Source organism: Choloepus didactylus, chromosome 4, assembly GCF_015220235.1.
Source record: "Choloepus didactylus isolate mChoDid1 chromosome 4, mChoDid1.pri, whole genome shotgun sequence".
Lineage (NCBI taxonomy): Eukaryota > Metazoa > Chordata > Mammalia > Pilosa > Megalonychidae > Choloepus > Choloepus didactylus.
Window position 1 is genome coordinate 57,293,103 of NC_051310.1, and position 25,517 is coordinate 57,318,619.

General features: G+C 42.8%; 1 protein-coding gene across 1 annotated transcript; it reads right to left on the reverse strand.

Annotated features, from left to right (window-relative positions):
- Positions 1-8,369: 8,369 nt before the first annotated feature.
- Positions 8,370-24,777, reverse strand: LGALS3 (galectin 3). The gene is made up of 6 exons (XM_037832660.1): positions 24,646-24,777; positions 17,886-17,907; positions 16,926-17,255; positions 15,617-15,705; positions 9,968-10,133; positions 8,370-8,683 (listed from the first exon to the last, which is right to left on the reverse strand). Exons 2-6 carry the CDS (start codon positions 17,901-17,903, stop codon positions 8,528-8,530), a joined length of 759 nt encoding a protein of 252 aa, XP_037688588.1. The 5' UTR covers positions 17,904-17,907; positions 24,646-24,777; the 3' UTR covers positions 8,370-8,527.
- Positions 24,778-25,517: the final 740 nt, after the last annotated feature.

Consider the following 25,517-nt stretch of genomic DNA (forward strand, 5'->3'; position numbering starts at 1 on the left):
TGGCAGATGGAAGGACTGATCGAAGAAAGTGAAAACCAATCAGCTCAGTGGGCTGAGTTGCATGCCATGTGCCCCTATCTTTGGGTTTTTACCGAGTCATGGTCAGTGACAAATGATCTGGCCATTTGGTCAGTCAGAAGGGCAATGGAAAATTGGCCTATTAAAGGACAGCCATATGGGGCACAGCCCTATGGAAATCACTATGGGAATTAGAGGGATGTATTAAAGTAGGGTATGTTGATGCCCATCAGAAGAACCCCTTTCCAGGACCAGAAGGTTGCTGGAACCTGCAAGTGGGCATCCTGGTACTTGCTTGAGTGGGCCACCTGGGTTCATGAAATGAGTAGACATTGGGGGGTTGCAGCAATGCAGAGATGGAGTGAGTCTAGACATATTCCTCTTGCATCCCTGTGAAGAATGAAATGACAATAAGAACAGTTCTGTCTGCCAACCTGAGAGACAGACTGTAGATGTCTATAGGGCAGATTCCCTCAGGGGAAGGCTCTGCACATAGCTGGCAAATTGGGCTGATGCAGGTAGCCACTGGGTAGACTCCTCCGCTTTTCTGGCAGATCTGGGGAAGAGGGGTGGGGGTGGATGCTGGTATAAACATACTTTTATTTCCCACATTACCTGCAATTTCTTCTTTTGTCCCCACATCACTTCAATTTTCCTTTTTCCTATCTGTTATAGTCATCCCAGAACCAGGGCTGCAACTTCAAGTGCTGGAAGCAGAGATAATTCCTAAGCAATAATCTGTAACTAGACTTCTAAATCTTCATGTTAGAGTTCCTACATGGCTGATGGGGGAGACTGTCCAAAATTGGGGTTAGTGGCCAAGACAGCCTACTTGTTCTGTGCCTATGTAACCCTACCCTATAGAATGGGAGTGGACTGAGAAGAAGGCACTTGCTAGGCTTGTATTGCTGTTGGCGATCTGGACCAGCAGAATAGCCAAATCTAAAGTCTCTTTCGAAGATGGAAAATTTGGGGTAAAAATAAATGACAAATAGCAGAGAAATAATAGCTGAAGGTAAAGGAATGAATAAACAGTTTCTGTGATCCAATATTACACTAACACCTTGGAGAGGCCCAGAGCAAAAAGATGATTATGTCTCTTATACCAGATGCCTGAAAGGGTGAAGCCATATATGTCTGAGACCACTCTTGCTTTCGGAACCTGGCAAGATTGAATGGAGACCTACAAACTTAAATTGTCTCTGCTTGGCAGACATTTTGGTCATATGATATGATGCTATGATAATGATGGACTGGACTAACTGAGATAAAGGAACTATGGCCAAAGATCAGGGGGTGGCGTGAGTGTAACAAAATCTTGGCTGGTCTTTGTCCTCACTTCCTGGGGAAGCAACTTCTGAATCTTTGGAATTTCCTGTGATAGGACTGTCTTTTTTTGCTCCATGGTGGGCCCAGGACCATACCTGATAGTTCATATGTTAATGAGATTACAGGGAGGGGCAAGCACACCCACAGCCTTAGAGGTGGGGGCTGGTCATGCCAGGAGGACAAACCAGGTGATTATGGGGTATGGCTTTGAACCTCATGATTTGGGCCCACCTCCCCAACCTCTAGGAGGTTGCCCTTGACCTGTGGCATGTGGCGTAACTCCTGGCAGTTAAGAGTCAGAATTGAGTTGATTGAGTTACTGCAACATTTGTGGTTGATACCAGAGGCTGTGGAAGTTGATAGAGGTTTTTTAATAACCTGCACAAGCAATAAGTTTTTTAATAACCTGCACAATGACATAATATTTATGCTTACACAATAAAGCAGATGGAAATAAGACAATGTCAGTAAACATTTATTTGTTTGTTTGTTTGTTTATGGCTTTAATAAGATGCACTGCTGAATCATTTAGAAAGCTTTTGGCTGATAAGTAATAGTAAAATGGACCCAACTGGTATAACAATAAAGAAATTTGTTATTTTACAATTCCTCAGACAGAATGATTCCAGGCATGTTTGCAATCAACAGCTCAATGATGGCATCAAGTTTCAACATTCTGTCCATAGTTCATTCTGCCATCCTTGGTGTTGGCTTCTCCTCTAAGGCTGTGTGAGGACCTGGGGCCTGGGGCCTGGGACCCTGCCCCCTCTTCCATTATAAGATACATGCAGGCAACAGGCCCTCCCCCAGGGGGGAAAGCATTAAAACCTCCCTCCCCTAATCACTGTTAGTAACCAAATCTCACGAGACCTTGTTGTAAACATCTCAGGAGAAACTCCATTGTCACAAACCTTTATAAGCACCCCCCCCACCCCTTGGAACTCCCCTCTCTGTTTTGCATGGTTCACTTTCCATGGCTGGCCACAACTGTGAGACTATCATCTCCTGTCAGTAAGTCCCAATTAAACCTGCGTCCATTTCTGTGTCTTGTGTTCTTCAGTCTTAGGGCCAAATTGTGTTGGAACAATTGGCATGCCAACCAGGAGGACCAAAGAGCCACCAGCTGTAATGGGCCTGAGTCCTGGACAGGGAGTCCAGGGTGGCCTGCTTCCTCATTGTGGGGAGGGATTGCCACTTGCTTGACTGCATTGCAGTCTGCTGGCCGTAATGTGCGGTATTGTCAGCTACGGCAGACTGTCTTGAGAATGACCGAGAAATCCACAAGCCCACAGCAGTGATCCTGGGATGGCCTGCCTCCTTGATGTGGGGAGAAGTTGCCCACTTGCTTGACCACACTGCAGTCAGCTACCCATTGTTGTGTGCAGTATGGCTAGTTACAGCAGACTGTCTTGAGAAAGACAGAAAGCCATGGGTTAAAAAAAAGAAAAAAAACCCTCTTAGTTTTGTAATTACTATAAACAAATCTGGACATTAACAAGAAATCACCCCTGGAATTTCCCTAAGGCAGCAGAAGGTTGCCAGAGGGCTGCCTCTGGAAAAGGCAAAGACCCTTTCCAACTGTTCAGGTCACAGCCTTAAGTAAAATAAATCTAATAATTGGGAATAATTAAAAGAAGTGCATAGAAACTCCCTAGATCCCACTGCCTTGATTTAAAACTTTTAAATCGAGTTCAGCAAGCCAAGCTTCTTTCTTTCTGTCTCACCTATCCCTGCCCCCAAAGCTTAAGCACCTAAGGCAGCAATGAGGGAAGGGCTGGGTGCAGAAAAATGGGGAAAGTATAGTTTAATATCCTTTTTTTTTTACTGAGCCTGGAGATTAAAAATGGTAAGCATAGAAAAAAAAATGCCATGTTGCCAACCAGTATAGGGGAATTCTGTCTCCAGTATAAAGTGATTAGATCTTGCTAATGCTTTCTTTAGTATCTCCCTAGGAAAATCAACCCTGCCTGCATTCGCCTTCTCTTAGGGAGGCCAACAATGGACTTCTATTGTACTTCCCCAAGGCTATGTACATAACCAAACCATCTGCCTCAGTCTTGTGGCAAAAGATTTGGCTAAGTGAAAAAATCCTGCAAGTGTAACTCTTTCAGAATTAGGTATTATATGATAGGGTAAAACAAAACTATACCTTCTGCTGTAGTTGATAAGGTGCGATGTTTCCCTGCCACAAACGCCAAAGCAACTAATGGCCTTCTTGAGGTTGTTGGAGTATTAGAGACCTCTTGTTCCTCACTTAGCCCAAATATTAAAACCTTTGTATGTCTTGATTAGGAAAAGCTATCCCTGGGAATGGGACACCTTCCAATAGGCTATGTTTAAAAGAAGGAAAAAAAAGGCAATAGCACAGGCACAAGCACTGGGGGGTGTAGATTCAGACCTGCCCTGTGAATTGGATGTAGCCAGCACTAATATTGGCATTGGGTAGGGTCTGTGGCAAAGGCAAAATTCTAAATGAATGCCCCGTCTTTTGGTCACAGTTATGGAAAGGGGCAGAAATGAGATACAGCCCCCTAAAAAAGCAATAGTGTGCTGCATATAATGCCTTATTGCAAGTGGAGGGACTGACACAAAGATGCCCCGTCACCTTAAAAAGAGCCATCCCTATTCAGGGGTGGATAACCAACATGGCTTCTAAGCCACACTCTGGCAGTGCCCAACTAAGTATACTGACCAAATGGAAAGCCTACCTGCTACAGCACAGCATTTTCAATGCCAACCCTCTGAGTGCAGAAATGCACAAGATTCTCAGACCATTGTCCTATATAGAGGATTCAACAGCTAAAGTTGCTGCACCTGAGGTAGTTGTTGACATGCCCTTTGTACACAGATGGGTCCACTAGCGGGCAGCCTCCCACATGGACAGCTGTGGCAGTGCAACCCAGTACTGACACTATGGTGGGAGACTGGTGCTATGCTTAACAGTCAATGGGCTAAGTTAAGAGCAATGTGGATGATAGTAGTGAATGAACCAGGAGATGCACTAACTGTCTGTACTAACAGCTGGGCTGTTTACAAAGGCCTTATGACCTAAATGGCAACCTGGAAGAGGAACAATGGACAATCATAGGTCACCCCCTCTGGGGACAAGAAGCGTGGAAAGATATCTAGGACACCTGCCAATGACGATAGGTAACTGTTGCCAGCAGCAAGTGGACATCACTAGAGAGTGCCCTTCATACTCCCCACATCAATCACAAAGGCTACCACACCGATGGGACATGTGAACTATGTCAGTCCCCTTCTGTTCTCGAGGTATGCTTCTACTGGCATGGACACAGCTACAGGACTTTTGTTAGCTTTCCTGGTGTGGAAAGCTAACCAGAGAATCACCATCCATTGCTTAGAAAGAGTGTGCTCTCTATAAGGCGTACCTACACAAATAGACGGTGATCAGGGAACCCCTTTCGCTGGACAAATGACCCTATTATGGCCTATGGAGTATGAAATCTCTACAACAATGGGCTAAAAAGCTCTATCAGGCCTCAACTTTGTTGAATACAAAGCCATGGGCTGCTGCACTTGCCCCCATTGAAATGCTAGTGGCAGGACCAAGTTAAAGAATCCAAGTTAAAGGGCCAGCCAATTTACAGCTCAAAGGGGAAATGGTAATAACTTGTTGCCTGTGCCCCAGACCATACAAATGGGGAAAATGAGGTCCTTTGGCCTTGGTGCTGACCTGTGCAGCCACATTGGTTAAGAATCCTAAGTCCCTGGGCAATAGGAGTTACCCAAAAATGTTGTAATAAAATCTAAATGCCTGTTAAAATCTTCATCACCATTTCAGGGTCTCCTATTCCCATGGGAATTTTATGCATGACTATGAGTACCCTTCTTATGCTCAGATTAACAATTGATGGAGTGGTAGAAAACTCAAAATTGCAGGAGAATATCTGGTGTGCCGGTTTCGATGTATTATGTCCCCCAAAACTCCATGTTCTTTGATGCAATCTTGTGTGGGCAGACGTATTACTGTTGATTAGGTTGGAATCTTTGGATTAAGTTGTTTCCATGGAGCTGTGACCCACCCAACTGTAGGTAATAACTCTGACTAAATTATTTCCATGGAGGTGTGGCCCCGTCCATTCAGTGTGGGTCTTGATTGAATCACTGGAGTCCTTTAAAAATGCTGGCACAGACCCAGAAGCTAGCTGGCCTAGCTCAGAGACGCTTGGAGTTGTGGATTCCTGATGTTGGCTGCAGCGTAGACATTTTGAAGATGGCCTTTGAAAGTGGACACTGACATTTTGGAGAATGCCATTTTGAAATGCAACCTGGGAGCAAGCAGATGCCAGTCACATGACTTCCAAGCTAACAGAGGTTTTCTAGATGCTATTGGCCTTCCTTCAGTGAAGGTACACTATTGTTGATGCCTTGATTTGGACATTTTCTGGCCTTCAGACTGTAAATTTGTAACCAAATAAACCCCCTTTATAAAAGCCAATCCATTTCTGGTATTTTGCAAAACAGCAGCATTAGTAAACCAGAACATCTGGTATTTAAAACTTCCCCAAAATGTCCCTCTGTCTGGCACCTTGTTATCAACCAGTGGCTCTCTAGCATATAATTACCCCTTATTGTTCCCCATAAACAACTTTCTTTTGGCCTATAGTACCCTAGCAAACCCTTTACTACAGTGGGCTTCAACGATAACGCATGCCTATGAGCCAGTGTTGGGTCACTACCGGCCTTCCTCGGACTGTGACCCCTGCATATTGGGCTGCGTAGAGCACCCTGACGGCCTGGCAGAATTCAACACAATGAAAAGTCTGGATCTCTGTGTGAAGGACTTCTAGCGTTGTGTTGTCTCTTATCCTGCAATGTCTGTCCTATAATCAACGTAGTCTGAGGGTGGATTGTGAGGCACCAGGGCCTGGGGCCCCACCTCCTCCTCCATTCTGAGATACACACAGCCGCCTACACAACCAGGCAACAGGCCCCCACTCCCAAGTGCGGAAGCTGTAAAACTTCCCTCCCCTAATCACTGTTAGTACCCAAGTCTTGCGAGACCTTGTTGTAATCAAATCTTGTGAGAAACTCCTTTGTCACAAACTTTTATAAGCATCCCCCTTGGCACTCTTCTTTTCTGCACAGTTCACTTTCCATGGCCATCCACAACCATGAGATCATCATCTTCTGTTAGTAAGTCCCAATTAAACCGACGTCCACTTCCATGCCTGGTGCGTTCTTTGGTTTTAGGGCTAAGCTGGGTTGGAACAGGCTGGGTCTTTTTGAGCTCACAAGAAGCCTGCTAGCGGCAATCAGAGCTATGTCCTTCCATTTGGTCTACTTGAACCAACAAATGCCACTTTCCCACCTGCAGATCAGTACAAGTCAGCAGGAGAATGCCAGATATTGACTGGCTTAAATGAAACAGTATTCCCTATTGGATCTGGTATCATATCGGAATAAAACCATGCCTGTTAGGAAAGAGGGAATGCATATTGTCTCCTACAACTAGATAAGAGTGTTTTTGAGCAAATGGACTCTAGAATTATGAGGTATCAGGAAAATCTCTGGAGACAAAATGAAAAAAACAAAACAAAATTGCTTGGGTATAACAAGAGACTTTTCAAAATGGAAGAAAGCACATTTCCATTTATTGAGCACCTACTACTCGGCAGAGCCTTTGCAAAGAATATTTCATTTAATGATCACAGATACTCCACAAGAGATATACTATGACACCATTGTATAGACAAAGAAAACCAAGGCTCAGAGGATTTATGTAACTTTGTGTGAAGTCAGATAGCTAAAAAATAGTGAGGCTTGGATGTAAACCAAGCTCTCTCTTTTCTCCGAAGCATATTTTCTTCCACTTAATCATACAAGTAGAATAGTTAAAAGACCAGAATGTCGGGGTAAGGAATCTACGTTTTTTTTTTTAAATATGCTGTGATGTGCTGTGCAGATGCTTCTTTAGGACTGCAGGACTTAGTCCCTCTGCTCCTGGGGTTGCTGCTGGTAGACAGCCCTCTCAGCTGTCATCCCGTATGAGAACGGCCTCAGCTCCAGAGCCCACTTCACCCACTGTCACACTCCATTTCTCAGGGGGTCTGCATTCCGTGAGTGATTGAAGTAGGGATATAAAGGCCTAATCCCCTTGCCCCAACTTGGGACAACTTTGAAGGGTCATCACAACCTCAGTAGGGTAAGGTAGACTGAGGCCTCGCTGCTTAACTTCTCCCCCTGCTCTCTCATTCCCACAGGTGTTAATCACATGACCTCTTTGCTTCTGGGAAACTCAACCCGTGACGATTACCAATTTAAAGTATTTGAGAAAGATGATAGCATAGAAACAATAATAGATAAATAATATTTTGGTCTTCTATAAAAAAAAGTGGTGTCACTACATCCTAGTTTTCAAATATTGTTAATAATAATAATAAATAATTAACAATTATTTATGTTATTACCTCCTGGTAATAAGGTAGGGCAGAAAGGGATGGTTAAAAATTTTGACAATGAGAACAATTAAATTTTTTGAGCTGACTGTGTATCTAAATAAGACTACTTTTTTTTTGTCTACAATTCTGGGGATTTCATGAAAACTAAGAGAACTTATAGGCAGCTAATTTCATATTGGTATCAAATTTTGAAAGCAGTGAACTACTATTTGGAGAGATAAAATAGGATTAAAAAGCAGTCAAAAGAAATATACCAGAATGATGCTAATAGTAATTATCTCTGGGCCACTGGTCATCTGTCGGTAAACTTTTTCTTTCTACTTTTCTCATTTTCTGAATATTCAATATTTCCCTAAGTAAGAAAACGAAACAATGTTCTCCCAGTAGCATCTCCTGGTTTTTATGAAACTCTGGGAGAGAATAATTTTGGTGCAGTACTTACTCCTAACCCCTTTCTTGAAAATATTTTAACAAGCACAACAAAATTTGGGAGACCCTAATGTAGTATTAATATTGCTACATATTTCTCTCTCCATTGAGTCCAGTGTGCATTATCTAGAATAAATTGTACCAATTAAATGACATGTAAAGACAGGCAACTCTTAGAATAATAATATTTATTAAATGGATGATTTACAAGAAGGATATTGATGAATAAACTTAAATTTTTTTACCCATAATGAATATGAAGCTCTTATATGTGTAAGGTGTATATTCAAATTTCACTTTTCAGAAAAGCATCTGCTCCTTGAAGATTATATCATAGTGTATGTAGCGCTGGTGAGGTCTATATCACCAGATATGCCAAGTTTGTTGATTTCATTGAGATTTTTCATCCGATGATAATACTGCAACAAGTGGGCATCATTGACTGCAACCTTGAATACTTCAGGTTCAACCATTACTTGTATCTGCAATAACACATATACAAAACTGTTAGAAATGCCCATTAATTTAAAAATCAGTTGGGCCTGAGCCCAGGATGTCCAACATTTCATCCTTATGATCATTTGTGGAAGTAAGGCCAAGAAATAGGTAATGTTACAGCAAAGTCAATTCCAGATTAATCAATGATTTAAACAAAAGATGAAGCAATAAAATTTGGGATACGTAGGTAAAGCCATAAAGGAAAAGATAATATTGTGTCTACATGAAAGTTAAAAGGTGTTATGGCCTAGAACTCCTAAAAGTAAAAATAAACACTGAAGTAGGAATGTGTAACGGAGTAGCAAATGTTATAAAGACTGATAAAAACCATTTTGGGTTAGGATTAGAGGGTGTGTTAATCCTGAACCTTTCAGAAGCAGCAATTTGGCAATATACAAATTTATTAAAATTTATTAAACTTTAAATGTGTATACTCTTTGAATGAATTATTTATTCTTCTAGGAAACAAAGACTTCTGTGTAAGGATAGTTATTATACTATTGTAAGAAAATAAATAAACCTGGAAGTAATTCAAATTTTCATCAATAGAGGACTACATTATTACATATCTAAACAGTGAAATACTATTAAGGAACTATGTTCTGATATGGAAAGATGTCCACCAAATGTAGAATATGGTTCCTGTCAACTCCTGCCCTATTGTCCAGTTCTTTTGTTGACCATTCTACACTCAACCCAAACTCAATGCCATGGTCCCAATAAACATTTGTTGAGGCAGTAAGTCCTATTTGTGCTTAAAAATAAAAAGTGTGTTATATATCATACAAAGTACTGGAAAGATACTCACCGAATTGCAAGCTTTGTGAGGATAAGGAAAGCGGTAAAGGATGTTTTACTTAATAAAAATCTATAATTTTTTCTTTTCATAAAACTAGCTTGTATTTTAAAAATTAGTTTTGATCACCACATCAACTGTGCTGTTTTAAGGAACTAAGTCTTGATCCAACTGTACCATAAAGAATTTCTGCCTCTTTTAAAATTAAAGACACTATTTTCACTTCCAGAAAGACTTAAACTCAGAAGGCTGGTAATGGAGATGATGGTGAAGTGCCAGAACGGGGTTGGGAGGTGTGCACTTCTGGACACGTCCCCAGCCTGCCGATCTGGTCCCCTGGGATGGGGAGGAGACGCACTAGTTAGGAGCCAAAGGGCAGGTGATAAAAATTCATTTCACGTGCAGTGTGATTTTAACATGATTCCCCATGAGAAATATACATTATCAATAAATGGTCATAGCAGTAACTTACTTTGAATGGTCTACCACTTTCAAACGGGAAAACCATCAGTCTTTCTTCCCTTCCCCAGTTGTTATTCAGCTTCGTATTACAAACAATGACTTTCTTGTTGTTCTCATTGAAGCGTGGATTAAAGTGGAAGGCAACATCATTCCCTCTCTTGAAATCCAAAGCAATTCTATTTAAACCAAAGATTAGTGTTATTAAAATGATTAAAGCGGTACAACATTTCCATCAAGTGAAGAACATCATTTTCTGAAGAGCAAACCATTTTATAAAATACAAGAACACTTTCTGAACAGAAAGCAAATAAACCAGAGAATTGGTTCAAATTGGAAAATACAGAAGGCCACATAATCTATGTACTATCATAATAACTAAAGGTAAGCAAGGCAATACGTGCTGACTTTTCTTAATTCTTTGTCTTTGGTCAAAAGAGGTAATATCCCCTTTACCACTCTTTACCACTTCTGCTCATGAGAACCCTTCAAGGTTTCTTTACAGAGGTTGAGAGCCACTCTGAAGGCACTTTAGGCTTCACATCATGGACAATAATGGTCACCCTTCGCCCTGACAGGTGGCTTTTAACACCTGTCAAAGGCAGGTCAGCTACATAAGTAAGAGCTATCACAATGTAGTTATTTTAGATTTTTTTTTTATTCCATTGTTTGGTTATGGTATGTTAATTTTCTCAGGGTATGGTAGGAACATGTTGGAAGCAAATTAGTTATTTTAGGTTATTTGTTTTTCTTAATCCTTTGCTTTGTTTTGTTTGAAATGTTGCAGGGTTTTTTGTTGTTTTTTTTTTAATTTTTTGATACATAAAGTTTAAAAGAAAAAAAAAGAGCTATCAGATTTCTGGCTTCCTCATAGTTAATCAGAAACCTAGTTCTTCTAAAATTGCAAGAATGACGTAGTAATGTTCAGAACCCAGTTGTTAAGTTGTAAAATCATGAAAATAAATATGTTAAACATATATTTCACGATGTGAAGTGGAATTAATGGAAGTGCTAGTTTAACTTTTTAGCACTGCTCCTTTCCCTTGGATGTCAATACAAACACAAATCCTCTTTGATTCCCTGAATTTCTCAAAAGTGTTATCCACAGAGCACTAACCTCAGAATCAGCTGGTTCTTGTTCTAAAGCAAGGTTTGCACTGTAGACCTTGAACAGTAATTCTCTGGGTATTTTGAGTCACCAGTAACAGTCACATTCAACCACAAATGCATCTTCCAATTATTAAATTCATGGGGAAAGGACCAAGATAATAAAATGGCAATAGAATTTGTATTTGACTAAATATCCAATGACTGTACCTTCTTTGCAGCAAAAAGGAAGATACTGTCACTCTACCAACTTAAAAGCATTTTTTCTTGCAATTCATCACTTAGAATTTGTAAGACCAAGCAACAACATTCTCAAATTACTTCCAGCAGAACTCTCTCAACCCAAATTAGTTTTTATCATCATAGTCTCAAGCTACATCTCCGGAGTTACTGAAACTAAAGTTCCCAGTGCAATAACCCTAAATTAGACAAAGGTACCTGTGGTGCTTTGGAACTGTATGTACCCAGAAAATCATGTTCTTAAAGTTAATCCATTCCTGTGGATGTAAACCTATTGTAATTTTGACGAGGTTACTTGAGTTAAGTGGTTCTTAATCCTTTTACTGGAGTCCTTTATAAGTGGGGTGAATACAGAGAGAGAGAGAGAAAGCCAAGGGAGCAAGAAACTGAAATCAATGAAACCTGGAAGAGAAGGGAGAGACCAGCAGATGCTGCCCTGTGCCTTGCCGTGTGACAGAGAAACAATGATCACCGGCAGCTGGTCTTCAGGAAGGAAGCATCACCTTGTTGATGACTTATGTGGACATTCTCATAACGTCAAATTGTAAGCTAATACATTCCCATTGTTTAAACCTAACCCATTTCAAGGTATCTGTTTGAAGCAGCCTAGGAAACTAAAACAAGTTTTGGTACCAGAAGAATGCGGTGCTGCTACTGCAAATATCAAAAATGCGGAAACAGCTTTGGAATTGGGTAATGGGTAGAGGCTGGAAGAACTGTGGGGCACTTGGTAGAAAAGGTTGCTTTGGTGGAAATATGGAAGCTAAAGTTACTTCCAATAAGGCCTTAGACAGAAATGATGAATGTGTTATTGGAAACTGGAAGAAAGGTGACCCTTGTTTTAAAGTGGCAGAGAACTTGGCAAAATTGAGTTCTGATGTCAGATGCAGACGGAAGGCAGAATTTGAAAGTGACAAGCTTGGATATTTAGCTGAGGAGATTTTCAACCTAAATGTGGAAAGCGCAGCCTGGTTTGTCCTTGCAGCTTATACTAAAATGCAAGAGGAAAGGGGTAAGTTGAGAACTGAACTCCTGGGCACAAAGAACCCAGAAATTGATGGAAAATTCTGAGCTTCCGGAAAGTTTGTCCCCAGATATAAGTGTTCCGTGTGAGGGTTTAACTGAACATGGAACCAGTCAGCCATTTCAGTACAAATTAGGATTGGAAATGCAATTATCCAGAAAGGATTTGTGGAAGGTTCTTTCATCTGATGGTTTGGACCACCGTGTTGTATATGTGAAACCAACAAGTTTTTCGTGAGATCTGTGTGAGTGGAACCACTGCCAGCCTGGACTAGAAGGGACAGAAAAGGGACAGATTGAAGGAAAAATCACTTCAAAAGCACAACCATGGGAGCTTAGGTCTGGACTGAAGATATCTTCTCAGGCCAAGAGAACGTGCATTAAAGGGTGACCCTGCCCTGGAGCTTGGAGAAGGCAGGCCTTCTGCCCAGTTCAGGAAGAGTGCCACTGCCCCAGGCTTCAGAGAGGGTGCAGCATATTCCCCAGGATTGCAGAGAGTCTGGCTACCACCCCAGTGTTCTCAGAGGCTGCAGCCTTCACAGTGTTCAGGGAGAGCATGGCCACTGCACAAGCACTTGGAAGGCATGAGGCTGCCACTCCATCAGGCCCGGAGGACAAAACATCATTCCACAGGTGACTCTCAGACCTTGAAATCTAATGGAGTAGTCCTGAAGGGTTTCAATGCTGTTTGTGACCCCTGACCCCTGTTTTCTTTCCAATTTCTCCCTGCAGCAATGGGAATATTTGTCCTATGAGTCCCTCCTTTGTGCATTGGAAGCAGATAACTTGCACGGGTCACAGCCGGAGGGGAACTGTGCTCCAGGACAGACCATACTATAATTATTTTTGATGAGACTCTGTATTTAGTATTGTTGCTGAACTGACTCAAGGATTTTTTGATATTGTGATGGAATGAATGTATTTTGCATATGGAAAGAACATGTCCTTTTAGGGTCCAGGGGATGAAGTGTGGTGGTTTGAAACTGTATGTACCCCAGAAAATCATGTTCTTAAAGCTAATCCATTCCTGTGGCTGTAAAACTATTGCAAGTAGGACTTGCAATAAAGTGGGATGAAAACAGAGAGAGAAAGAGAAAGCCAGGGAAACAAGAAGCTGAAAGCAGTGAAACCCAAAAGAGAAGGGAGAGACCAGCCTTGCCATGAGGCAGAGGAGCCAAGAATCACTGGCAGCCAGTCGGGAAGAAAGCACTGCCTTGATGATGCCTTGATTTGGACATTCGCACAATCTTAAACTGTGAGCTAATAAAATCCCATTGTTTAAAGCCAACACATTTCATGGTATCTACTTTAAGCAGCCAAGGAACACACAGTACCAATGTGGTTCTGTGTGTTAAGGGTTGTGGGCGGGGAAGAGCAGATACTAACAAATGAGTGTGGCATGCACAGAATAAGGTGTGCTGGTTCTATGCTATGCTGGGAGGAAGGTGGTTAAAGACGTGGGCAGCAGATATATGTGCCTGTAATTTTCTGTGAGACAGGCTTTATTGTGTTGCGAAACACCACTTGAAAGAAGCTGAAGCGGCTGTGTGAATAAAAAGGGATTGTCTTAGGATAGTGACTGGCACACAGAACCAGAGCAGGCTGATCAGAGGTAGAGTGAATGGCCATTTGAATGTGAAATTGTCAGATCAGAAGCTGAATCCTTCTCCTGGTGGTAGAGAAAGTCACTCCCATTGATTCATTAGGAGCAAAGTGACTGACACTCACAGAGGCTGTTTATGGATTCTTGAATAAACCTAAGTACATGGCTTGAATCTGTATCCTTTTGTGGGCTGTCTATAGGACCCAGAGACCCAGACTAATTAATGGCTGCCAGAACATTAGTGGCAGGGACAGGGACACTGGATGGCTCCAGGAAATCCTTAGCCTCCTTGGGTTATGAAAAAGTATAACCAGTGGTGCTAACAATGGCCAGGCATCCCGGGGCAGCCATAAATCAACACAGAGTTTCCAAATTCATCTCAGTAAAATCTTGCTCCATCCTAGCTCACCTCAATCAAAACAGTTCCAATTGCTAAGGTTGATTCATATTGACAAAGTCTTTGAACTTGTAGAATTCTTTTCAAACCCTTTAAATAAACAGTATCTACTAAGGAGATTGGGGTGCCTGGTCCTGCCCCTTCTCATCTGTAGAACCTGAGCCTCGGTTTTATTTATAAAAAGGGGATAGCAATATTCCTTGCCCTACCTTCAGCCATGAAGGTTAAATGAGATGAAGTATATCCAAATACAGAACAGGGTGTGTTACTGTTTACTGTGAGTCACCCTGACACTTAGAAAAATTATATGGGAAGAGCCTCTGCTTTAAACCCCAGCTATGGCACCTCTTAGCTGCTGCTAGACTGTGTGGCCAGAGCTCAGCTGCTGAAAAAAACTGAAGTAAAAAATGCTGCATCCTAGCCAGCCCCAGAATACTGTAATCTCTGGGGAGAAAGCATCATCTTGCTGACATCTCCTAGCTTCAAAACTGTGAGCCAATAAATTCCCATCATTTAAACAAACAAAAAAACAAAATGAAACAAAACAAAACAAAACCAAAAAAAAGCTGCATCCTGACCTGCCTCAAAAGCTTTTAAAAGGATAAAACCCTAAAACACCAAGTTCTTTTGAAAAAAGCATGTGAGAACAGTGTATTATTGAGAGCGAGACAGCCCTGCCGCTGAAACCAGGCTGACCCCATGGGAATCTAGACTCTGCTTTGGGGCCTGGGGTGAGAGGCAATGGCAGTGGAGCTCAAGAGATTCGGGGCTGCACGGTGACCTGCAGAACTGCAGCAGGTTTTTGTCAACATGAGGAGTAGAACAGTCCCGCTCTGATTTGAACTCAGAACTATGTGCAATGGGAACTTTTTGGTTTTGAGCCGAATTTTTAATGGACATCTAGACATAAAATGCATGCTTGGTTATGTAAACAATAAGTGGCTCAGAAGCAGGGGGGTGGACAGACATTACATTACAAAGGCTCTCCCTTCCTTTAATTCTAAGGCTTTGACCACCAACAGAATGGAGTTTTTCTCCTCTTCCTCTTTGTCCTCACAAAGTAGAACACCATTTTATTCTGGTTCTGGGAGAAAAAACAGGATCTGGCAAGGGAAACCTTGTCCTGTTGGTAGAAGCACGTATTGATCTTTAGAATAATCCCATACTACGATATAGCCAAGATTCTAAATATGTAGTTTTAAAAATTTGATTAAAACTCACAATGTATCATCCTTTATTCAAAAACCAATTAATAAATAGGTTAGGCTTGTTTTGTTACTTTTGTTCTTTACCTGTTTGCATGGGGCTTCACTGTGCCCAGAATTGTAATCATCGTGCGAGGCACGGCTCCTCCAGGCAAAGGCAGGTCATAAGGCACAATCTGGGAATGAAAATAATTATATGAATCAATAGAGAGACTCACGGTTTTTGGGGGAATGAAAGAAAAGATGTTGCAAACATTGAATCACTGTGAATTGAAAAGTTCAATCACTGTGATTATTATTAACACATAATCCTAATGTAAACCCTCTGTCCAGGCTCTCAGGCTACCTTGTCTGGGCCTGAAGAGATGACTGCCTACATGCATAAACAATAACTGAGAATAAAGCCATCAGTTAATTAACACCCAAAGCAGAAAATGCTCCCTTTCTGAGTGCTGTAACTCACATGGCTAGTGAACATCCCAATCTTTAACTCACTTAGACTAATTATTTTTTAAAAGGCTAAACAAGAACTTGCAATCAAAATGAACTTCTATGGTACATTTTTGTAGCTCTCTTAAGACCCTCGTCACAGAATGTACTTCATGACGGTTATTTCTAAACATCTGGTTGCTGCTCTTGGATTATTGTGCTCCCTGGGGCAGGTACTGCGGCCTTCTGGGGTTCTGGGTTCTCCCACCCTCTGTTTTCACACAGCACCACTGAGTGCTCGGACCCAGAGATATTCAGAGAATGTTTGTGGAATGAGCACTTCCTAGTTAGTATATTCCCTACTTTATTCCACAGTTATTGAGCATTTATGTTCAAGGTCCTGTGAATATTCCCAAAGCTCTATAACCTCTCTTCTCTCCCCTTTATAATTTCTTCCCCTGTGACTCTCCGTTACTCCCAGGGGTTCAGCTATCGCTCAAATCTTTTATCTCCAGTTCTGATCTTCCAGCTTAACAGTCTTATACTTCCTCCTTTCTGGGTTTGCTGCCAGGGCCTCAAATCCAACAGGTGGAACCCAGAATTGTATCCCCTGCCCCCTTCCCATAAGATCCTCTGCCTGAGTTCTCAGTTTGGGCAAATGCTTTGTTGACACTTTAGTTGTCCAGCTTGAAAGATCGGAGTCACCTCTGACCCATAAGCCTTATCCACTAAATCCTAGGGGGTGTAAAGCATAATAAACTCAATACAAATAATCATTTTTTTCTACCAGACCAACATATAGTATGGCTAATCCTTGAAAAGTGGCTCTAAGCAGTGAGTTCAAAGCTTCAGGTCTTCCTGAAACCGTTGGCATGTCGATGCCCAGAGCCAGCACCCAGCCAGAGCACTGCAAACTGATGGCAACACTGCCCCAGACAAGTAGATGAAATGAGGAACTCCATCTCACCAGTGGTCCAGCCGGGGTGCCGTAGGGGCTGGCAGCAGGGTAGGCTCCAGGAGCACTTGGCTGTCCAGGAGATGGGTAAGCCCCAGGTCCGCTTGGTTGCCCTGGATAGGACCCAGGAGCAGGTGGGCCAGGGTAGGCCCCTGGAGGCCCCTGCCCGGGATACGCTCCAGGAGGCCCCTGCCCGGGATAAGCTCCAGGAGGCCCCTGCCCGGGATAAGCCCCAGGATAAGCAGCCCCAGGGTAGCCTCCTGCCCCAGCAGGCTGGTTTCCCCAGGCGCCAGGCCATCCTTGAGGGTTTGGGTTTCCAGACCCAGATAAGGCATCATTAAGCTAGAAAGGAAGAAAGAAACAATTACAGGATAGAAAACATTTGAGAAAACAGAGTTTTCAGGGAAACAGAAATATGTGATCTAAGAAGCACAGGGATATGGTGAAAGTATGAAACGCATATAAATACAACTTTGCCACCTATTAATAGTTTCGATGCTGGAGTTCTTAAGACAAAGTAGACTTGGGGATTATATGCACCTTTACATTTTATTCTTGTCTGCCATCATCTCAGATCATGGAGGGCTGCATTTTTGTAATTTTGCCAAAGTCAGGAGCTAGTTATCCTCTCTATAAAAGTGTATACTTTCTAATCAACGAGAGAAAAATGATCACAAAAATCAGGCTGCTCAGACTTCACTGTACTTCTCGTTGCCCAGACTATCTCTCAGTTACTGACCATGGAATCTGCCTCTTCTGTCCTGGGCCTTTCCCAGGCCTCTCTCTGCCTGGCTTTCTTCCCAAATCTGTTGCAAGAAAAACAAGACTCCAGCTAACAAGCCCTCACAGGACAGGCAAGGCCAGAGGAAGCCATGTGGCGGGAGAGTTAAAGGGGAAGGCCTGGTGCTAAAAACAAAACCCCCAACCTACGTGCAATGTATCTTTGGGTAAGAAAACAAAGAAAATACTTACTGAAAAGTTGTTTGCCATTTTCCTGAAAGGGGAAAAAAGAAGGATAGGTAACCATTTGATCTTTAAAAGATTTCACTGCTTTCCATTAATTACGGTGTGTTTTTTTTTGGGGGGGGGGGGTTAAAAGTTTTTGTGCTTTATTTTTTTTGAGTGTTTACTAGCTTTTTCTTTAAACGAGAGAAGTTGTACGATTACAGTGAAATCATACAGAAAGTACAGAGTCCCCACAAACCGCCTCCTCTCGCACAGTTTTCCCCCATTATTAACACTTTGCATTAGTGTGGTAACTTTGTTACCATTGATGAAACAATATTATTATAATTATACTATTAACCATAGTCCATAGTTTACATTAGGTTTTGCTGTTTGTGTTGTTCAGTTCTATGGCTTTTTAAAATTCTTATTGTGGTAACACATACAACCTAAAACTTCCCCTTTTAACCACATTCAAACATACAATTCAGTGGTGTTAATTACATTCACAACCCTGTGCTACCATCACCACCATCCATTACCAGAACTTTTTCATCACCCCAAACAGACATACTCTGTAATAATTAAGCAATAATTCCCCATTCTCTACCCCCACTCAGGTCCCTGGTAACCTGTATTGTTGTTTCTCACTCTGAAAGTGCATATTCAAATTATTTCTTATAAGTGAGATCATACAATATTTGTCCTTTTGTGTCTGGCTTATTTCATGCAACATGATGTGTTCAAGGTTCATCCATGTTGTCACATGTATCAGGACTTTATTCCTTTTTATGGCTGAATAACATCCACTCTACATATACACTACATTTTGTTTACCTATTCATCACTTGATGGACACGATGGACACTTGGGTTGCTGCCATTTTTTGGCAGTTGTAAATAATACTGCTATGAACATTGGTGTCCATTAAATTTAACATCAAGTATAGTTCACTGTGCAGTTTAGTCAATCTATAGGTGATCTACACACAAGCCTGTCCACTCCACAACTATGCATTCAGTGTGGAACTGTAAATACGATCTCATCAAGGTATAATCTCCAGTTAGATTACCAAAACCTATTTAATTCATAACTTTATTTCATAACTTCAATTTATAACTTTATTTATTTCTAATCACACTAGTCTATGCTTTGAATCCTGGGAGTAAGTGGCCAAATAATACAGGAGGGAGAAGAAGAATGAGGAAGAAAATGTTCTCTCCCTTTCCTAGGTTAAAAAAAAAAATGCAGATAAAAAGGTTTATCTTTGGTCCTCCACCTCCTTTCCTGCATTTTCTTCCACCACCCCTTATAAAGTGTGTTATTACCACCTACTTCCCCTTTCACTGCCACTAACAACAGTCCAAGCCCTCCACTGGGTTTTAGCAGGAAAGAGGTGTTGGTCCCCACTACGATATGAAAGACAATGACCAGGAGGCACAGTCGCTGTTATCTTCATTTGCGTTTTTGCCTGCTCTGGGCCAGGGACTATGTGGGCTCCTGTCCGGGTATGAAAATTAACAGACCAATATCTGGATGGCCAAAGGGCTCCCAGCCCAGCAGGGAAACTGAGACGCACACATCGAAATGCAAACTAAAACAACAACTGATGCTGTGAGTCAGACTGTGTGCCGTGGGAATTCAAAACTAGAAAGATTACTTCTCAGGGGGCGGGGGGTGCAGGAATGCTTTTGTGGGGGTGTCATTTGAGCTAAACCTTGAAGGAGACATGAGATTTGGAAGTGGAGCAATGAAGAAGAAAGGTAGGCACAAGACATCTGCTTTTTTGTTATTTTTTTAAGATACCTGTTATGCCAAATGAACTCTCTGGCAGCGTAACAAACTGGAGGAAAATCCTTTTGGGTAGGAGCTACCAAGGAGGCCGCGCCTCACATGAAGTTGCCTCAAGTGGTGGCCTTGACACATCAAGGCCTGCTTTTTGCTAATTTCCCTCTGCCAGGACTCCAAGATGTACAAGATGTTTTACAACAGCTTCCGCTGCAGGGGCCCTGGCAATGAGGGCAGGAGAACAGCTCTGGTTTCCCTGAGCCCTGGGTAAGTTCTTCCAAACTCAGGATTGCCTGTGCTATGACCAAAATTACCTGGATCTTAAAATAATAAGAATCCCTTTTTCCTTGATTTGCCCACTTCTGATATTTACTCAACTATCGTAAAAAACGACATTGCTTCAAGAGACCCAATGGATGACACCTATTGATAGGTCCAAAAATGCAAAATATTACTTATTTTGGTGAAAACTCAAAACAGGCAGGTCTCCTCCTAGGACTTAATGTGTGCTTCACTGACACACACCAATATTTTATACTATACCACTGTTACATAATCACAGTTAAATATTACCTTTGACTATTTTTTTTCACATATATCTTTTTAAATCTGGGCATTCTTCAACATATTTTGAAGCAGTCGGGTTATCATCATGCCCATCTTACAAGGGAAAGTGCTGGCAATTTTACAGGTAAGTCACGGAGTCTAACCCTACCAGAGCTGACTGCACATTCCATCCAAGGTACTTCCTGTGGTATTTGACCTTGTAAAACAAAAGCTGGGGACTTCTCTGTTTGCTTGTCCTTCCCCAAAAGGTTGCCACCGCCTAGAAAACTGCTGCTACCTCATGAGGAACTTGAGAGAAGAGTTGGTATAGAAAAAGAGAAGAAAGAAAATTTAAGTCAAGAAAATAAGGCCTTTCCCATTTTGGATGCTGGTAGGGAACAATCGTGAACTTCAATGTCATGGGCAAAGAACTTAGTTCCTGTGATTACACATAATTTTATTCCACCCCTGGATAACATACAAAGACCCAGCAATAACTTATTAGTGTGCTGACTTCTTTTAAATGTCCCCACTGCATAGGAGCGTATCCTTAACCTCGCCACCACTAACAAGAGGACAGTTTGTTGTGGGGACTGCCCTATGCATTATAGGATGTTTAGCCACATCCCTGGCTTCAACACACAAGATTTAAGTAGAACCCCTGCCCTATTGTGACAACCAAAAACGTCTCCAGGAAGTTCCAAATGTCCTCTGGGGAACAAAATCATGCCAGGTTGAGAACCACTGGTCTAGGTTTATTAGCATGTGGACTCCTACATAAATGTACACACCCAGGTCAATAAATAATAAAAAGGTAGTTTCCATTGTTAAAACTAGCTAAATTTGTACCACTGTTTCATGAAGTGCCTTAGAAATACAACTCCACTCAGATTAAGATGTGTTCAAAGGCTGACTACAACCAGAAACTCACATAAAAGGGGCATTTCCAAAACGTAACATTTATTCTTTTCAAAGCCTCTACTAGAGCATGTTCCATTTATTTTCCAACCCAATCAGAGTTTGAGAAACAAAGCTGACTGCACTCTATTTCCACTGTGCTTCACATAACACCTTGGGTGACAGCTTGGATTATGTTGTGACACAATAGACAACCCATTAGAATAACAGCACCCAGCATTTGTGTGGTGCTTTTGTGTTCAGAAAGCACTTTCACATACATTACTCATTTTGATTCTATAACAATCTTAGGAGACTGATAGGGGAAATTGATATTTCTATTTTAGAGGTGAGAAAGCTGAGGCTCAGAGAGCTTAGATGGTGGCCTGTAAAGTCATCCTGTCAGTGGAAGGCCTTGCTTGGGTCAGGCACCTTCTATGCTAATTTAACCCCTCAACACTTTGAGATTTTAAAGTCTACTCTTTGGAAAGTGTTAACTACTTCATTTAGAAATTAATCCTCTGGTTTATTCATCCAGAATTACATAACATGCTGAAATTGTAAACAAATTTAAAAATGAGATCGTGTTTTTGTCAGAAATCTAACTGGCTGATTCAGCCCAGTGCACAGTGAGGCTGAATACAAGGATGCATTTTGGCACAGTCACTTTGCTAATCATAACCACATTTCAACCAAATGTACTTTTCCAAAAACTGAGCACCATCAGACCTCTTTTTTTTTTTTTTTTGAAAAGAGTTGTAACAATGCTCTTTTGAAGTCAAGGTGGACAACCTCAGAACTATTTTTTTTTAAGAAATCTACGTTTAAAATAGCATCCACTTGCCTGAAAAGTTTCTAGCTACACTCCCCCCCCCCCAGTAGTTTACAGAGAGAAGGACAATTAAATGTAAAAAATCTTCCCACTCCACAGGTAATGTGAACTCCATTCTGGCATTCCCAGAATCAGAGAATTTTGAAAAGCCAGAAAAGAAATCCTGCATGAAAGACAAGCCAAAAAATACGAGCCAGAATGGGGATCATTTTAGTTGGCTGTTAATTGGTAGATTTTCTCTTTGGTATTTTGAGTAGCTGTCTGCAGCTCTATCCAATTCCAGGCCAACCTAGCAATGAATCCAGTTGTCTGGGTGCCCAGGCACACTTCTGAAACTTCTGCATATAAAGGACCCCAACCTTTGCACCCACAGTAACAGAAGTAGATGGTGAATGTACTTCCTCAGAACCCCAGCACGCTGCAACTCCCTAAGGAACACAAAGGACAGTCTACTTCCTGAAACACGGAGTGGTGCTGGGGGAAAGTCCACTCTCCACAACTGATGTTTAGTTGGGATAAAGAAGACACGTCCTTTCCTAGGATTTCTTTCTCATCATAGTGCCTCAGGAGCAAGGGAGGCAAAGTTACCTTATGCTTCTCAGTTAACTGATTTTTTTCCCTAATGGAAAAGCTGAACAGTAGTCAAGAAAGAACACACGATACTTAGTCAAAAGCAAGTGGAGGTATACAGCAAGCACTGCCCTGGCAGGCTCTTCAGATACCTACTCAGAATTTAATGAGAAGAACCAGTTCAGGCACCACATGCAAAGAGCTCAACGAGTCAGTTACCACCAGTCTGCAGGTGCATGCGTAAATTCACAAGCTTACTGATACTTAAAGTTGTCATGCGATTCTCCCGTTACAATCTCTTAATAGAGGTCTCTGTTGCAGTTAAAAGTCCGAGTCTGGGTAATGAGGATTCTAGGCAAATGGGGGCCTAAATTACAGAGATTGGCCCTCTTGGCATCATTAACAGTAGGTCAAAAGTCTTTCTGAAGTTCCTATATGTAGCACAGTGAACCATCATTGATTAAGGACTGCTTGGCAGAGTGAGACTTCCTATTCTACTTGAAAATGACTAGCTTTTGGGGTCAATCCATCAGGCAGAATGCCCCCTCTTCTGCTACTTATTTAATTTCATGAGGCAATTTCCTAACACTTCTAAGCTCTAAACATTCATGCACCATCATCATATTTTCTCCCAAGATCTGGATGAAAGTGCTGATTCTAAATGTAACCATCCAAAAATCATGAATTTAGGAAGCAGCTCCAATCTCCAAAAGACCAAGGATGAGATAGGACCATCAAGGAAATAAAAAAGGTCTCTCCAAAGATTCAAAGTCTGAAAAGGAGAACATTTTTGTGGGAAATAAATTTTTGTTATTAAACTTTAACTTTTATGGGAACAAACACTTTTCCCAGTACAGAAAGATAAACTTTATAAACTCCAGGCATACAAGTCAGAATTTTGGAAGTTGGTGAGATTTTTCTCTGATGCTCTGCACCCAAGTAGTTTACTGCTCTCATTTCCTTCAGAATTAAAGGAGACTGCCTTCCTTCCTTTCACAGAATGCCAGAAGTAGACTGGGTCAATAAGGTCCAGCTGACCTCACTGTCCACAACCCAACTCCCAGGAGTCACTTTACAAATATGCCACAGTTATCTGCAATTGAAATTGCTGGCTCTGGAGTGCTGGGAGAAGCCTAAGGCACAGCCTCCACTTTGGGGGGCCTGACTCCCTAGAGTCTAGAGCCTACTCCCCAGAGCCGCAGCACTTTTGTGTTTCTGTTTGAGCAGCTGATAATTCAGAAAACATCTTCAAACACGTTTTAGAAGCCCCCCAGCTGAGGGTCTGCACAATTCTGCCACTACTGACACATCCCTAGCACAGATCTGAGCTTTTCTTGCCCAAATTAGCCAATCTGGGCAGGGATGAGTCATTTGATTTACACTAGTTTAGCGTGTGCAGACTTTGCCAGTGCGGCGCATGCCCTCTAAGGCCGTGGGGAAGCACCCCTTTCTGTGGACTCAGCATTCAGAGAACCGGCTGCAGCCCACGTCTCCCGGCTGTTGCGCCTGTTAGAACTCTGTCCTGCCCACAGTAAGATCTCCTACAGAAATCTCGGAGAGATCCTCGGCAGTTGCACAAAAGTGTCCCAGGCAGCCAAATCATAGGTCCCAATCATCTAGCCGCCCTAGATGTGGTTCCTAATTCCAGGAAAGAGGGGGTTGCTTGGTTTGATGAGCGAGCGCAGCCACAGCCCACTTACATTTGGACCCAGCCGTTTCAGAAGTGGCCCATCCCGTTTTCGGGTAGACCCCACGTCCATAAAGCCCAGCTGGGCAGAGACAGCGGGAGGGTGGGGCAGGGGGGGCTGAGTCCTCCGAGGCGCCCCAAAGAGCGCCCTGTGCCAGGCCCGCCCGGGGTCCGCAGACACACCCGCTCGCTATGCACGTGATTCTCTGTAAGTCGCGGCTAACTTTACCCGAGTCTCAGACTCGTCGAATATCCAAAGCAATGGACCCCTCCCCAGAACGGAGCGTAGCGCTCCGCACGGCGCTGGGAGAGGGTGGCTGTCCGGCTCTCCGCGCCCACCGGCCGCTGGGGGTCCCCTCCGAACAGCGGCCAAGCACCGAGCAGCGCCCGGGCCCCGCGCCCCCAGCCCGCCGGAGCCCGCGAACCGCCCCCGCCTCGCCCCCCGCACCCCCGCCCCAGCAGCTCACCGCACTCCTCGGCCTCCGCTCCGTCGCTCGCTCGCTCAGGGGCGCTCCGGGCTGGGCGGTGGCTCCGCGCCTCAAATACGCCCGCCCCGCCCCGCCTCTCCCGGGGTGTGGCGGCCGCGGGGCCCTCTCCGCTTCCGGGGGCCGCCCGCGAGGAGGGTGGGCAACCCGCACCCCGCAGCACGCCCGAGCGGCGCCGCTCCGGGGCGCAGATGAAACTGGGGGAGAGTGGCCGGTGGGACCCCGAAGGGCGGTCCGCGCCGCCCCGGGTCTGTCCCCAGCAGTCCCGAGACACGAGGTACGCGCCACGTTCACCGCCCTCTCGCCAGATTCACCTGGTAACTCCAAGAGAGGATGGGGCACGTTTGCGAAGCTTTTAGTGTATGTTTCTTTGAGGGACTTTGGTTGCTTGCTTGCTTATTTTAACCTGTTTACATATTTCCTGCCTGAATCACGGTCCGTCTCATCCCTTCTCCATTACACTTTACCTAAACTCTCTCTGAACATCCAAGTCTTCCCAAGAAGTTCACCCTGTAAAAAAAAAAAAAAAAAAAAAAGCGCTTCACTAAACTTAAGCCTCTTCCGTAATCTTATCCGGACTTTGCATCCTGTACGCTTGACTTTTACAGTCATTTTTAAGGAAGTAATTTCAGAGTTCATACTTGATATTCTGAGCTCTTTTTCATATATGTTATGTGTTTGTGTGAATCTGACATGGGTTATATGAGTAAAAGGGTAAGAAATGTGGAACTTAGTAAAATTTCTTAAGTTATTGTGTTTTATATACATGACACGGATTCCCACATACTTTAAAAAAAAAAGTGCACACTGATTTGAGTGTGACCTGGAAATCCTGTTAAAAAGTTTTCGGAGAT

Bases quoted from the DNA above. Each gene is read 5' to 3' on its own strand.
- LGALS3 (XM_037832660.1), bottom strand. The intron at 10,134-15,616 runs GTAAAGAACAAA...TGGTTTAAATAG, and splicing joins GTGAAGCCCCATGCAAACAG to AATTGCTTTGGATTTCAAGA. The intron at 8,684-9,967 runs GTAAGTTACTGC...GTGTTATTGCAG, and splicing joins AAAGTGGTAGACCATTCAAA to ATACAAGTAATGGTTGAACC.